At 31.5% G+C, this 17796-nt stretch overlaps 1 protein-coding gene across 1 annotated transcript in view; it reads right to left on the reverse strand.

Moving 5' to 3' along the window:
• The window catches only part of STXBP5L (syntaxin binding protein 5L), a 313084-nt gene that overhangs the window by 177616 nt on the left and 117672 nt on the right, over nucleotides 1-17796 (reverse strand). The window contains exons 6-7 of the mRNA XM_045556950.1: nucleotides 10290-10424; nucleotides 3544-3607 (exon numbers count right to left, since the gene is read on the reverse strand). Of these exons, the coding sequence (XP_045412906.1) occupies nucleotides 3544-3607; nucleotides 10290-10424 (199 nt within the window). The remainder of the gene's footprint in view (nucleotides 1-3543; nucleotides 3608-10289; nucleotides 10425-17796) is intronic.

Below are 17796 nucleotides of genomic sequence, written 5' to 3' on the forward strand. Positions count from 1 at the left end.
CAGAATTGTGTCATTTGACCCCTTTGGAATCTGTTAGGGAAGCCAGATGGAATGCCTTATGTTGTGGCACATCTTCTAAATCCAGTATTAATGGAATGAACCAGAAACTCTGGGCATAGCTAGTCAACTGCAGGAAGCAGTACTGCATGAAGTTGGTTAATCCTGCCAAACTTGAGATGAACCAAGCAGCTAAGGGTTTCTGGGAGACAAGCAAAGCTGAGAGAATTTGAGACGTACTCAGTACTACATCCAATACAGGCATATCTTAGTTCAAGAGCATGCTCTTATATTTGATAGGCTAATGTGCAGTTTCACTACAAATAATATCTTGGGGAAAGGATGGTCTATCTTGTGAATTTAGAATATTATCTTGATTCTGTAGGTACTTTAACTTTAGGAGTTTGTTCCTTCTTGCACTTCACCAGCAAGCTTCTAAGTGAAGCTTTCCTCTTCCAAGTTGAATTTCTCTCAGAAATGAAAAAATATTTAAAGTTAGAAAATCTATTAACATCTTTCAACAAATTAAAAAATTAAAGAATAATCATCTCAACACACATAGAAAAAAGCATTCAATAAAATTCAACATCATTCATAATGTAAAATCTTAGAATATTGAAAATAGGTGGAAATGTTTTAACTTAATAAAAGCAATAAACCAAAGACCTACAACAAACATTTTACTTAATGCTGAAATCTTGAAGGCATTTCCTTTGAGGTTGGAAACAAAAGAAAGTTGCCACTAAAAACATTTATATTCAACACTGCACTGGGGTCCTAACCAACAAAATGATATATATAACAATAAATTGGAAAGAAACAAAATTCGTCTATATTTGCTATGCTTTTATGCATAGAATATTCCAGAGAATCTAAGCACAGCTATTAAAAACAAAATATTCAATAATGTAACTGATTAAAAAATATAAAAAAAATCAATAATTTTTATACATTAAAAATAATTATGAAACTAATTTTAAGAAGATTAAGTCACAAGGGCAATAAAATCTATAAGGTATTTGGAATTAAGCTAGTAAAAAACATGTAAGACTTTTATGAAAAAGAGTTATAAACTAATATAGAAAATCAAACAAAAACCAAAGTAAATATATCATGTTCATAGATGGAACACTCATATCTGAAGCATATAAATTTTCTCTAAATTACATGTTCAAATTTCAAACAAAATCCCTATTGAAAATTACATAGAGCTTGATAAGCTTATCCTAAAACTCATATAGTAAAATGAAGAATCAGAAATAGTCAAGATAACTTAGAAAAAGAAAAGGGAACAGCTTACCAGATATCAAGACATTTTTTAAGTTATCACAATTAATAAAGCATGCCATTGCTACAATAACAGATAAATAATGCCACAGAAGAGAAATTCCAGAAGACCTACTCCAATATGAGAACTTGATAATAAGAGTAAGGTGTCCTACAAATACTGGAAAATAGATTGACTATTCAATAAATGTATTATTTATTGAATAATATGTAAAAAATCTCACAGCTATATCAAACCAACATATATTACATTTGGAATAAAATCTAATTGTGAAATGCAAAGCCTTAAAACATAAAATATGATTGTATACTCTCTTAGGAAGAAAAAGATTTAGTGAATAAGAAACAAAAAGCAGGAATCAAATGAAAAAATAAATCGAATACATTTTCGCATACTACACATCAGATAAAGGACTGATAACAAGAATCTATTTAGAACTCAGGAAAATCAGTAAGAAAAAATCAAACAACCCTATCAAAAGTGGGCAAAGGACATGAATAGAAATTTTTCAAAAGAAGATATAAGAATGGCTGACAAACATATGAAAAAATGCTCAACATCTCTAATCATCAGGGAAATGCAAATCAAAACCACAATGAGATATCACTTAACTCCAGTGAGAATGGCCTTTATCAAAAAGTCCCAAAACAATACATGTTGGTGTGGATGCAGAGAGACAGGAACACTCATACACTGCTGGTGGGACTGCAAACTAGTGCAACCCCTGTGGAAAGCATTATGGAGATGCCTTAAACAGATTCAAGTAGACCTACCATTCGATCCAGCAATCCCATTATTGGGCATCTACCCAAAAGAACAAAAGTCATTCTATAAAAAAGACACCTGTACCCGAATGTTTATAGCAGCACAATTCACAATTGCAAAGATGTGGAAACAACCCAAATGCCCATCAATTCACGAATGGATTAGTAAAATGTGGTATATGTATACCATAGAGTATTACTCAGCTATAAGAAATAATGGTGATATAGAATCCCCTTTGTTCTCCTGGAGAGAGTTGGAACCCATTATATTAAGAGAAGTATCCAAAGAATGGAAAAACAAGCACCACATGTACTCACCAGCAAATTGGTTTCCCTGATCATCACCTCAGTATACATTTGGGAATAACACCAATTGAGTATCGGACTGAGGTGGGGGATGGAGGGAGGGGATGGGTGTATACCTACATGATGAGTGTGTTGCACACTGTCTGGGGAATGATCACGCTTGAATGTTCTGACTCAGGGGGATGGGATGGGGGGAGGGGATGGGAGTATAACTACATGATGAGTGCGATGCGCACTGTTTGGGGAATGGACATGCTTGAAGCTCTGACTCGGAGGGATGGGCGGGACATGGGCAATATATATAACCTGAACTTTTGTACCCCCATAATAAGCTGAAATAAAAAAAAAATCATTTGGCTACTCTCAAACATTTTCTTTTTTTGATGAATTTTTAAATCAGTTCATGAATCCTTTAAAAATAAACAAACTCTGATGATACCTGATTGGAATTACATTGTATTGATGGATCAATTTGAATAAATCCAATATTATCCGCTGAGTGGACTTGCCTTTAAGGTTCAATTTTTGTTAGCCTAATTCAGTTTTTATCCTTTCAAAAAACAAAGAACCAAATCTACATACTAAATAATTTATTAATGTTTTTTCTAGTACTTAGCAAAAATTATATACTTGAAGAAACATATTATTTATAATGATAGTGACACTAGATCTTTTCATGTTATCAACTTTGTTTCCTCATCATCAAAGGCAAATTATAAAATGATCAAGATGAATAAAGGATTATCTCTGTTATCTGATAACATTTTCTGTATTAGTATTTCTTTATTAATATGTATTTATAAAATAAAGATTGGTTAGTTTAAGTAATTTAATATTGGTCATTTATCACTACCAAAACTGAATAACAGAGGCAAATGAATAATGATATTGATAATCATGTCATTAAATTCAAGCATAGAGTATTTGAAAATTAATGTTGTTCTCCATGTGACATTCCTCTAAATTCCAGAATTAAATTATCAAAGTTAGTGTTAAGTGAAACTAAAGACTTGACTTGGAACCAGTATTAGCATGAATAATTCATTCTTTCATTCAACAAATTTTAATTTTAAATAACATCAGATGCTATAAACTGCATTAAATATTAGGTATAAAATGATAGTAAGAAACATCTTTTTTCAAAAATGAGGAAAACAAAAGCAAGAATAATGGTATTATAATACTCACTTTCCCTTCATCTCTTGGGCTATCACTTAAATGTACAACTGGACCTGGATGAGTCTTGGTGGATCTGTTAAATCAATTCAAAACAGTAATTAAAACAAAACATTAAAATACCATACCCCATTAGAGACTGAAACAAAGAAATTAAGATTATTCACAATCGCAAAGATGTGGAAACAACCCAAGTGCCCATCAATCCACAAATGGATTAGTAAACTGTGGTATATGTATACCATGGAGTATTACTCAGCTATAAGAAATAACGATGATACGACATCTCTTTGGTTTTCCTGGAGAGAGTTGGAACCCATTATATTAAGTGAAGTATCCCAAGAATGGAAAAACAAGCATCACATGTACTCACCAGAAAACTGGTTTCCCTGATCATCACCTAAATACACATTGGGGAAGGGGGCGGGGAATGGATGTATGCCTACATGATCAGTGCGTTGCGCACCATCTGGGGAATGGTCATGCTTGAAGGTGCTGACTCGGGGAGGTGGGGGGGGAGGGGATGGAGGTATGACTACATGGTGAATGCCAGGCACACTGTCTGGAGAATGGACATGCCTGAGGCTCTGACTCAGGGGGATGGGCGGGACAGGGACAATGTATATAACCTGATATAACCTGAGCTTTTGTACCCCCATGAAGAGCTGAAATAAAAAATAAAAAATAAATAAAAAAAAGATTATACTAGAATAAACTGCCAGTATTCTGAGCTTAAGTTCAGATTCATTTGGATTTTTGGTTTTCTTTTCCAACTATTTTTCTTTCTCCTACTTACTTAGTAGTTGTAATTTTTTTTTTAAAAAATCAGGCTTAAACAAAGATTCACATAACATTGGAGTTCTTCATTATCTGATATGTTTGTTGCCAGATAAGGGCCTCTGAAATTTTTTAACTGAATTTTTGTTTACATAGACAAAAGAATAGTACAGCCAGAGTTACAGCTGATGGTGTAAACCTGTGTCAATCAAGTTTCAAAGTACATACCTGATTTAAGATTTCCTTTGACATGAAATCTCCTCTGATTTTGCCCCTAAAGAAAAGTACAGTGGCACCTTTGATTTCAAAAGAAACTCATTCTAGTGATAGCCATCTTACAGAAAATTGACAAATTGGGAAAACCTAGTTCACTACTTATTATCTCATTTAGCTCATCATCTAGCATAATCAATAACAGATAATTATGAATCTGATAACATATTTTTAAGGGACCTGTGCTCTGTCAATTTGCCTTTAAATTTATTCCACTCTGATATGTGGCATGCTTCTTTTATAATTCCTAGTCTAACTTATGTCATTGCTGAATATGATCATGTATGTCATGGTTAAATAAGATATGACCTAATATTACCAGAGATGTATTATTACTCAATTTTGCATAGCCTTTCTTTGTGACCTAACTGTGTCAGATTAATTCTATTATGATTATATTGATATAGTTTCACTTTATTTCTTAAGTACACATGAAAAGCATCAAAGATTCTTTACAATACAATGAAGAAGATTTAAATCATAGAAACTATTTGGAACCAGAGAAAAGTGACAAATTAATTCTAGGATCTCCTGATACTGACTCTTCAATGTGACCCAGAGGAATAAGCACAGATTTATTAGATATTACTTTTTTAGTAGATTCAGCCTAAATATTCTCATCTAAAAATAGAAATAATAGCACTGATCCTACTGAATAATTGTGAAGATTAGAAATGATATGTATATAGTGTCTAATATAATGGCAAACATAGTACACATTCAATAAATATAATTGTGACAATTAGAAATCAGAGTTACTATTTGCATTTTAGAATATATGTAGGAAGAAAAGAAATTAAAGAGGGCTTCATAAAAAGTCTACAGAGCTTTCTACAATTCTTTCCACATTTATATGTAAAACATCATTTACATATAAATGCAATGTTCTATAAAGGTATAAATCCCTCTGATAAGGGAAAATGTACTTAAATTATCCTTTAGGAACTAAAAATAATCAACAAACCATAAACATTTATCTGTCTCTTCGGTTTGATTGGACCAACATTTACCAAAATGTACTCAATGACAGAAACTAGTCGAAACATAAGATGTTTCACATAAAGAGTGTTCCATATAGAAAAAGTTTGGGGAACTCTGAATTAAACAAAGTTAAATACTTTTTTCCCATAAAACTTCTTAGAGACTGCACTATGCAAATAAGCATTATAAATCTTCAATATTTTACAAAATTATTGGTCCACTGAATCCTTTTTCATTGATCAGATGAAAGGAATCACTGAAATATATTTTGGGAAACACTAGTTAGGTCATACCTAAGACTCTTCCATTTAGATTCTCCGATTCTACAAAACACTCTAGTTCAGAAAATAATCTAGCATTAAACTTCTGTTATTTGGCAATGACTTCTTCAGACTACAGAAGAAATATTATTTATTATTTTTTAAAACTTAGAAGACATCAAAGTTAAAAGGAACAAGCTTTCACAGTATTTACTACCTAGAGATAATGACTATTAACATTTTAGTATCTTTCTTACGACTTTTTCTGAAACATTAAACTTCCAAATCTCACAAAGTGCTCCTGGCAAAACTTATGGTCATGAGAAATTAGCCTAAAAGATTTAAAAAAGCATCTGTGGACTCTGGATTCTGAAAATCCCAGGAATACTACTTTAGATAGAATTATCAGTGAACTTAAATTCATGTACTAGCCACCTAAACGATACCTGGTAATTCTTCTAGGTGTCCCTATTTCTCTCCCTCCTTTGCACCACAATAGGTTTCTTGATAGTCCATTGTGGATTTTTCATTACCTTCCCATATCTTAAATATTGGTACTCCTTGGTATTCTGTCCTAAACTGCCATCTATTCCCATATAATATGTGGTCATGAATTCAAAAGCCTACAGGAGCCATGCAGATATTTCAAATGAGTTAAACAGGCTAAGTAAGAACTGTGCCAAAGTGGATGGCACATTATCCACTTACAAAAGGAAAGCTGCTACTCAGTTCCAATTGATCACTGCCATGCAGGAATGCTAGCTAGGATTATTTCATCGTGAATTCCTTTTATGAAAAGCTGGAAATCCAAATTTTCATTTCACTCTACCAACTTTCAAATATTAGAAACTAATAATTCATAACATATTCAAATAAATTGAGGGCCAAATAAAACATACTCGTGAGTCATATTAATAATTGGTCCAACGGCTACTAGTTTGTTATCTCTTTTCTATATAATTTTCTTGCACAATTTCATCTATTCTCATGGTTTCAACAATCATGTAAATTCTGATCAATAGCTTCATATCTATATATCCTACCTCCTACCATTCTTCTATACCAACTCCATTTCAATGTCTTAAAAATACACACAACTCAACCGACCTAAAATGGAACTCATTATTTTACTCCTAATCTATTTAGTATCCTTTACTCTTTCACTAATTGAGCAACACACAGTTGCTCAAGCCAAACCCTGGGGGGCAGGGGGATTCATCCGTAATTTTTCCTTATTTTTCTTTCCTCTTCTACCTTCTAAATATTTCTTTAATATCTCAGCTTATGTCTAGCCCTGTAACCACCATCATAATTTTTGCCAATACAGTCTTTCCTCTTTCTAATCATTTCTCCATACCTGCATTCATAGTATTCCCAAAACATAAATCTGATCAAGACAAATCTCTACTCAAAGCCCTTCAAAATCTAGCTCTCTAGTGGCCTTAGGTAAGTTCAAACTTCTCAAATTGGCTTTACAAGACCTTTCATGTTATATATCCTGATTACCTCCCAGCTTTACCTCTTGCAATCTCTCCCCTAGTCATTTAAGTACTAAAAACTATAGTACTTAAAATTTCTGGAAGTGAAACAAAATTGTCTTACATTCCATCCTTTGCACATTCTGTTCCCTCTGCCTGGAACACTGTCACCTCTGTCCCCTATTTTTTATTCATCTAACTGAAACTCATCCTTCAGACCTCAGCATAAATGTATTTGGTTTCCTTCACAGATACTTCTCTGAGACCTTATGTCTATATCAGATGCCCTTCTTGTGCAATCACCACATTACATTTCCAATATATTATAATGGCCTTTTTATTTAATCTCACTTTCATTAGACTGGAGGTCCCAGGAGAACAGAAACTGTGTCTTCTTAGATCAAAGTTGCTTCTAGTGTCTATCTCATAATAGTGCTCAATAAATGTTTGAATGATTGTTAAATACAGCCTTAAACATAAGATTTAATTATAAATTTCATGCTCAAAGTTTAATCATATATAGAAAAAGGGGTTACCATTTTTAAATGCTGGGGCTCTACTACAAAAACAGCTATTTCTGTACTATAACCTGAAATATATTTTCCCATAGAAATATTTTTTAATGACAATTTAGTTCTATACTGCTACTTTATAAGGTATTCTGCAGACATTATAATTTCTATGGAAAATGTGTTCCAGGATCCAAATAACCAATATATACATATTGGAAACACACTAAAAATAGAGACAAGCTGAAAAAGAAACATTGAATGAAATGTATTTCAAGTTATGACTTAAAATAGAAATAATCTCATAGTTTTAAAAAATAATTCTTATATTTGTCATTTAGAAAATATATTATAATTCATGATCTAAAATTATATTTATGAAATGGTTCTTCTTAATTAAATGCATATTTTATTATTTTCCCATACACTTGGCACATATTAACAGGAAGTAGCATGCATTTTATAATGTATCTTTAGAGGTAGAGAGCAATTAAAAGACAATTCTGGGAGACTGGAAGTTGGCATTTAAAATTTTATCTACCACAATGGAATTACAATTCCATGGAATACATTTTTGGAAATGCAGTATTAATAAATCAAGAGACATTCAGGAGGTGATAGCATGTTGTTTCCTATTTCTTGAAGATATTTCAAGAACATTTTCAGAGGCATGTATAACTCTATCAAACAGTATTTATTTACAAAATGGTAGGGGCTATTCTAATGCTGAATCATATGTATAAGATCATACTATGAAAAATATTAACAAAAGTGCCTTATTTTACCTCTTTAATTCCTCCTAGTTTTACCCTTCTTTATGATATACATCTTTTGATACTCTTTATTAGTCTTGAAATCATAAAGCATAGACTATATAAATATATATAAGTCACTAATTCAGGTAGTAATTTAAACTATGAAAAGGATTTGTTAAGTAAATGAACATGAAACAACATTACAAAAGTGGTGAAATATTTGATCTGTTTAAGATAGTAAACTCTTCTCTATTACTTTAGCAGTATTCAGCTGAACACAAATAATACATCTACACATTTGCACTAACATTGAATTTGTTTAAAGTTTTATAGTATGCATTAATATTGTATTTGTTTAAAGGTTATAATCTTCTCTTACGTTTATCTGTTTGTATATGTTTATCAACATCTAAAATAGTATATGAAAAGCACTAAATTCATTCCCGTTTATTGCTTTTATAGGACTAGGATTATAGGGGGAAAGTCTCTTTCCTCTTATAGCTAAAAAAGTATTTTGTGGGGTGGGGGGAAACATAATGGTCTATAGGATAAATGTTTTTTAAAATACACATACAGAAAAGTAAGAGCAAAATAGCTCATACCAATTATCTCGAAAACATAAATGAAAGTTGTAAGTCAACAGTAGTAAATAACATATTAATGCTTCAATAATGTAATCAGTTATTCAGTAGCTACTCTGTGAAAAGCACCAAAATAAGCCAAGTATGAAGAAAAAGAAAAGAAAAATAAAGATTTTTCTCTGGAGCAGTTCTTAATCTAATGAAGGAGGAATAATTATCATTAATAAAAGACCCATTAGGACATAATATAAAAATAATATTGTAACAAGAGTATAACTAGCAACAACCTTCCCTATTGAGCAATACACATGTACATTGAAACCACTGAAACATCGGGATTAGGCAAAGCCAGAGTCAAGCTTTATGAAAAGAGAATGTTTTAATAGGAATTTTGGAGAATAATTTTATAATATAAAATATACATGAGAGAGGAAATGAGCCAGCCTCAAGTCAAACATCTTATCAAGGACGTAATATGTACAGAGTATAAACATCTATTAAATAAAAGTTGTTTTTCTGATTAACAAATTGACCAGAGAATTATCTATGTTACAAATAGATGGCTTGGAATTCCATGAAATTTCACATTTGGAGAATTTCACATTTTATGTGGCAGAAACTTAAATACCAGTGCCAAAGCCAAAGCAGTAATTACCATCAATCATATACCAAAAATGCTGTATATATTACAATCTGGAAGATGTTGAGAAATTACTTCTCCTCTGAACCCAGAACAACATTTTAATAAGGCAAAAAAAGAATAAGCTACCAGCATTCAAAAGCATGTACACTGATCACGATTATTTTTACACAAAATAATCCAGTCCCAATGAAAGTGGTTATACTAAGGCTGATTACAACAAGATGAGATGATATCCATGTATAATTTGTGGGATGAGCCTTACTATTTTATCATCAAATTTTGTATATATAAGCCTTAATTATTTATAGTATTTGAAAAGTCTAAAATATTAGAATACCTATTTTTAAAAGCCTTTATGGTTTTAAGTTGTTTTAGCTGAATTTTTCACTCAAATTAATTATAAATTAGCAATAGATGTATTAAATAACTGTAATTCAACATATGTTATATAATGATATGAAGTATTTAAGTCAATAAACTGATATTCAAGTTCAAACTTACAGTTCAATTGCCTTGTTCCACATGATAACATATCCAGAAAGAATGAAAGATTCGATATTTACAATATGTGTATTTCCTCTTTCTGTTCCAACATAGAGCCATTTACTCTGGAAAGGTAGATGACAGTAAGTAATTCTGAAAGAAAGAAAATTATAATTAAAATATCTAAATTTTACATCTGGTCATCATTATATTTTCCTTATACTTATTATGTAGTGGTAGCTATATAAACAATAAAACTTACTATATATTCAATTAGCATTTAGTTTTTAGCTGAGGACACAGGACAAATAAAATAGAATATTATTAAAAACAATAATAATAACCATTATTAAATAAGTGCCTATATGGGCATTAATTTACATTATTTCTAATTCTGAAAACAGCACTGGAAGACAGATATGTATTTCTGTTTCACAAAGAGGAAACTGTAGCTGAAATTTTTTCTCATTACTTGCCTAGGACTGACAGCTAATAAGTGGCAAAACTGGGATTCATATAGATTCTTTCTTCCTTACAAGGTTGCCATCTTTTCACTAAGCTACATTGGTTGTTTGTTTGTTTGTTTTGTTTTGTTTTGTTTAGATAAGATTCACTTCAAGGCCAGGAGTGGTGGCTCACTGCCCTAATCCTAGCACTTTGGGAAAGCCAAGGTGGGAGGACCACTTGACGCCAGGAGTTTGAGACCAGCCTGAGCATAGCAAAACTTGTCTCTACAAAAAAAAATTAAAAAATTAGCCAGGCATGGTGGCGTGTCTCCGTAGTCCCAGCTACTCAGGAGGCTGAGGCAGGAGGAATGCTTGAGCCCAGGAGTCTGAGATTGCAGTCAGCAATGATGATGCCATTGTACTCTGGCCCAGGCAACAAAGCCATACCCTCTCTCAAAAAAAAAAAAAAAGATTCACTTCAAATAGAAATTTGGTACATATGAAAAAATTTCATAGTTCACAGAGAAGTGGTAGCCATGTCTAAATGAAATAATAAATTATATACTTTATATTCAGATGTTTTACATCTAAATATAATAGTAAAAAGAAAACTTATAAGGTCAGATATACACTGTACTTTTCCCTTAGTTTTATTATTCTGCTCTTATCTTCACGATGTACTTTCTGACCAACTCTGGGACCTGTTCCTTGGCTGAAGCAACTATGACTCCTATATATGAAATATGGGAATTTACCAGAGTCTTCTAGTCCCAATATCACCACTTTCTCTAGTTAGGCCTAATCCTACTCTTTAGTTACCCTTAAAAAGAAAAGGAGGATAAGTTCAGTTATCTCTTTCCAGAACTTGTTATTGAATCACAATATTTTTTATAGTTAACTTAGAAGAGGAGCTAGTACATTGTTAGGAGAGCTGAACAAAATTCTGACACAAGGCAAACAGACCAACAATAAGAATAATAATAATGAGAATGTGAATTATAAATTTTCAACAGGATTCTGTCTTGTACCACTTTATATAAGAGTGAAGAAACATCCAGTGTGTTCAGTTTATATTTTCAGTCTGGTTCACTGAATTATTAGACAGCCTACCTCTTTTTAATTTTTTTTATTTCAGCATATTATGGGGGTACAAATGTTTAGGTTATGTAAATTGCCATTGCCCCACCCAAGTTGGAGCTTCAAGCATGTCCATCCCCTAGACGGTGCGCTCTGTACCCATTAGGTGTGTATATACCCATCCCTTCCTCCTCCCTTCCATCTGCCTGATACCCAATGAATGTTGTTACTATATGTGCACTTAAGTGTTGATCAGTTAATACCAATTTGATGGTGAGTAAATGTGGTGCTTGTTTTTCCATTCTTGTGATACTTCACTAAGTAGAATGGGCTCCAGCTCTATCCAGGGTAATACAATAGGTGTTAGATCACCTCTTTGAACCATACTTCATCAAAGCATCCTGCTGAAAGCACCCTGCACACTACATCCAAAAAACTAAAAGTCCTGCTATGACATAAACAATTATAAAGTTAATTTACAACCTATATGATACTGGACAATTTTGATTGAAACCTAAAATATAGAATAGCTGTCACCAAAAGATATTAATAATGTCGCATAGGACATAACTTGATGGTTATGTTTCTACACAATGAAGAATCAATTTTAAATTCAGTCTTAAGCAGGAAGAGGAAACTCATTTTAAAGAGGATTTAAGATCACCCTTTCTGAATCACAGGAAAAGTAGAGAAAACACTAATCTCATTAAAGAAGACACAAATATAGGTGTTCAAGTAGAAAAAAATCAAATTTAAACATTACATAGTCATTTCCAAGGTTAACAAGAAAAGTGTAAGAACTTCTAGGTTTAAGTAATGAGATAAAACTAGAACTAATTAAACTAATAACTACCTTTTCTGATCCTTATTAAAAAGAAGCTAGAGCCTTGACATCAAGAAGGTTTCACCTTATACCCAATGTCCAACTGACAGTGGTTATAACAACTAGTTAAGAAAGATTTCCAGATTTTATCTGAACTCAATCAAAAAGAATAATGTGATTACTTATGATGATTGACATAGGTGAGGAAAAGGACATGATTATACTTGTGCTGTGTATTTGATAACCCTAATAAATCATTAAACTATATATTTACACAACTTATTGTATTTAATAGTTACGTCTTCATTTGTAACTTATTTCTATAGTCACCACCTGCTAGATCAAGGATTTCTTTGTTACATACAAGCCATGGAAAAATAATCTTGTTCCTATATCCATATTGACTATCATTCTCCTGTAGCAAATCATCTAAGACATTCTTAGCCTCCGAACCATATTTATTCAACCTTCACTGAATAACTCTTTATAAAAAAGCATTGTCTTAGATTACAACACAAAAACTCCTTTTCCCTCAAAAATCATACTATCTATTAGCAGAGATAAAACAAGTAGACAAGTAAGAAAAATAAAAGTAAAATGTGTGAATTTCTATAAAGAGTTCAAAAGAAGGAGGGATTAATCATAGTAACAAAGACCAAAAAAAAGTGATGTAGAAAGTTGTATTTAAATTTTTCCATTAAAGATCAAAACACAAAGTAAATATTTCTCAAGCTCGAATAATGTACAGATCTTTGAAAACTTTTTGTTGAAAAATCCCCACTTTTGATCTACTTTTAGAAGTTATATAATTTATGTATAAAAATAAGATTAACATTCTTCGTGCTTATGGCTCTTTACACACATAAAACAAAAAAAAGTTAAGTATACAAAAAGCTACAACTAGAATTCAGATGAATAATATTAATTTATGTGACAGTTGAATTTTGTACAGAAATAAACTCACAATATATATATGGTTCTAACTGCATAGGTTCTTTTGAGTTTAGTGTGTCTATTCTTTGTGCTTTTTTGACTTCCTCACTACTTTTATATACTCTAACTGCTTTGAACTCTTTGTTCCATAGTACATCAACACACATAATTTCACAATTATTTGGCATAAATACATAATATATGTGAATAGTCCACCTCTTTTATTTTATTAACCCATAACAATTATAATACTGCATGGTGCCCAAACTATCATAAAATGCAAATTTGACTTTACATATTAAACCTGTGTGGCAGTATTTTTGTATAAATTTGTTTATTCACATCATTCAGAATGTTTCCATTAGTCTAGCATAAAAATAAAAATATTACGAGTAGAAATTATTGCAAAAACTCACAACCTAGTATATGAGAAACACTCTAATAACACCTAAGAAAAAAATATATTTTAACATAGAAAATGGTTTAAAATTATGGACATTATGCAGTAGGAAATTTATTGGATGATTTCAACTTTGAAATCCCCCCCATACCCAAGTTCTAACATAGTTCCATCTTAGGACTATTCATTGTCTGGATTCCAGGTCCTTGAGTTCCAGGCTTAATAAGTCTGGTAATTCAACTAAGACTCCAGCCCCTTATATAATATTTATGATTGTAATACCCAACCTGGTTACACTAGGTGTATAATGGTGTAAAACTAGCTGTATAATGATTCCGCATGTCAAAAACACAAATATCTCAGATGATGATTCAGTAGTTTTAAGGTAATATTTAGCAATATGGTTTTAAAACGCCTTTTGGGTGATTTTGATGCAAATCAACAGTTAACCACTAAATTATAGCAATAATTTTTAATCTTTGGTATAAAGAAATATCTCATTAAAATGCATATTCTCAGATTCCAACCACACAAATTGTGACTCTATGATCCTGAACGAGGCATACAACTCAGGAATTTTAACAGGTTTCTCAGTTCTTGCTATTCACAGAGAAGTCCATAGACCAGGAGCAGAGACATCAACTGGAAGGTTATTAGAAATTAAGAATCTCAGGTCAGATTTTCTGAATCGAAAACTGCATCTTAGGAAAGAACTACCAGGTAAGTCAAAAACATATTAAAGTTTAGAAAGCACTTCTCTACATGATTCTGATTTAGCTAATCTATGAACCACATTTTAAGAAACATCATTCTGTGGTTAAATGCTGCTTACTTATTCTTCAAGTTTCAAAATAAGAAACTAAATTACTACGTTATTAGTAGTAGGAATAAAGCCTTGTAGCTATGTAGTCCTCCAAAACCAGTTAAAGATAAGATGATGAGAAGGATAATGATGTTAATGACAATAACAATAATGATGACAGTAAGAACCACAACAGCCAGGAAAAAGGACAGATAGTTACACTATGATTCCCTCAGCATCTTAAGTCAAAGGCTGATATGCAGAAATTTTAGTGAAAAAAACTCAAACTATATAAAAGAAAGAGCAAAGTAATAAAGTTCTTTATGAAAAAGAATCTGATGAGTTTGAATAAGCCCTGCCTAGCTGTAATTATTATACAAGAGACAAAATTTAAAACAGAAGTGAAAATTTAGTTGAATTTCATTCATGGTCTTAATGGCTTAATTAATCAAATAATGAGTCAGTAAAAAAAACTCACTGAATATTACTGTGTCATTAGTTGGAAAATTTTTGAGCATAAGTCAAATTTAAAAAATAAGACAAATCTCTGAAATTATTAAAATGACTTACCAATAATCTAAGTCAGGGGACAGTAAACTTTTTCCATGAAGTGTTAAAATATAGTAGATATTTTAGGCTATAAAGGCCACATGCTCTCTGTTACAATTACTCAACTCTGCCATTGTAGTACAAAAACGGGCATAGACAATACATAAACTAATGAGCATGGCTAGATTCCAATAAAAGTTTATTTAAAAAAAAAAAGTTGGTGAGCTATAGGACATAGTGTACTGATTCCAGATATAAATCACTATTTTTTTCTTTTTCTGTACTATGTAGTATTATATAAATTTATTAGCTGAAATTCTCAAGGGAACTGTTAGAAATAGTTTACTTTCTCATTAGGAATCACAGAATATTGACTTTACCTTGATTTTTTTCATCATATTACTTATTACCTATCATATAAAGATTAAAATATTTTTTTAATCTTACAATTATTATAAAATTGCTTAGAGCAAGCAAGAAAAACATGATCAAAAGATTTCACGAGGGGATTTCACGGATTCTTAGTTCACATTGTCAAACAGCACACTAAAAGTAATGATTGACATACAGAAGATTCGTTAATTTAATAAACACTTCACAGGTACTACATACATGCATCTACTAGTAGATACTAGAAACACAAAACTTACAAGACACATTTCCAGCCCTTTGGAAATTCAGAATTTTAAAAAATTGGCAAAACCGAATGATAAAAATCTATTATTTTAGTTCACTTATGTAAAATAAAATCAGAAACACACTTCCTTCACTAAAAATCAAAATTTATTTCCTCATCAAAACTAACATAGCAAAAGACTAAGAGCTTTGCTGAAGACTGTTACTTGATATTTCTTTATCTGTTCTTGAAATAATAGCCTAATCATCTAATGTTCTCTGGCTTTTAACCAATAGAAGTCATTTGTAAGCCAAGCATTTTATGCCATATTTACTAAGCTGTATATTCTATATAGTCTTTCTCAAATTTAAAAATTGTTAATCCCTATCACCTTCTACTGAGAAAGAGCAATCATCAGGGAAAAACAATCTCCATTGATTAACTTCCAGATCTACTCTCAAAAACATATCAAAATGTTTGATGAAACAATGTGATCCACACATATCTTGATGTCAGTACCACAGGTTGAAAAGAAAAATATATTAATAGAAATACATAGAAAATTCTGCATTTTTGTTTTTTAAAAAATAAGCTTCTAAAGTATATGATTGGGAAAATATGGTTTAAAAATGGCTTAGATAAAAAAAAAAGAATGGGAGTTTTACTTGGCCTTGAGTTCAATATGAATCAATATTGCTATTCTAAAACCAAGGATTATAAAATCAAACATAATCTTACGTACCATACATTCACTTATAGCATTCATCATATTAAATCACATTTCAATTTGTTCCATTTGATATGGCACAAGTTTAAAAAATACTGACAAACTAGAGGTACATTCAGGGAATCGTGACTGGAACAGTGAAATGTTTGAAAATCACAGCAAGCAAAGTACGTTTGGGTTACTAATAATATTAAATTGTTCCTCAATTTGATTAACTGAAAATCTGACTGATCTTGTTTTGGAAGAGAGATTAGACATTTTACATAGACACCCACAGAAAATAAAAATGAGAATAACATATAAGGAAGTTACAAGAAGCAAATTTTAGTTAATCATGAATAAACTTTCCAAGGACAATAATTCTTCAAAAATAAGTTAGGCTAATTTGTGAAATATTCTTATCCATGTTCTCAAATTTAGACGGAGGTTGTAATAGATGATTTCCAGACTATCTCCAATTCTGGAATCCAGATATTCTATGGTTTATCAAAAATTCATACCATCTGAGGCACTAATTGTGTCCCAATGAAGGCAAACTAAAATATACATGGTCAATAAAGTTATTTGTATTAGTACAAATAAACAAAAAAGAAGAGTACAATAATCTTTAGAGAATGCAGATTTGTCTATCTCTTCTTTGAAGACTTGAAAAAATTTTACATATAATTAACCAAACTGGTTCCCTTTCAGTTCCACAGGGAAGAACAACACAATTTCTGGCAGAGGAGGCAGAGAAAAGTTTATTTTCATGTTCCTGCAGAAACAGAAATAACATTTTCTACCTACATTTAAATTTACAGAATATTTTTTTCTGAATAAGAGTATTGGTCAGTGGAGGCCATGTGAGGAGCAGTAATGAGGTAATCCTAAGCCTCCTGGCCTGGGTGGTAAAAGTGGAAAACATAAATCCCACCCCAGCTAGCAATAATAAGGTACCTATCCCTATCTCAGGTGTCATTGAGTCTAACTGAATTTCCATTCCCACCTATCAGTAACAAGATGACATCTACCCTTCCCCTTCAATAGCAATGTCAAAACCCACCTAAAACAGAAGGTTTAAATAAAACCTAGAACCTTATGACATAATGATTAACATGTCTAGGACTTATTAAAAATCACTTACCATACCAAGAAATAGGAAAATTCCAATTT

This window comes from Lemur catta, chromosome 1 (genome assembly GCF_020740605.2).
Source record: "Lemur catta isolate mLemCat1 chromosome 1, mLemCat1.pri, whole genome shotgun sequence".
NCBI classification, from domain to species: Eukaryota; Metazoa; Chordata; class Mammalia; order Primates; family Lemuridae; genus Lemur; species Lemur catta.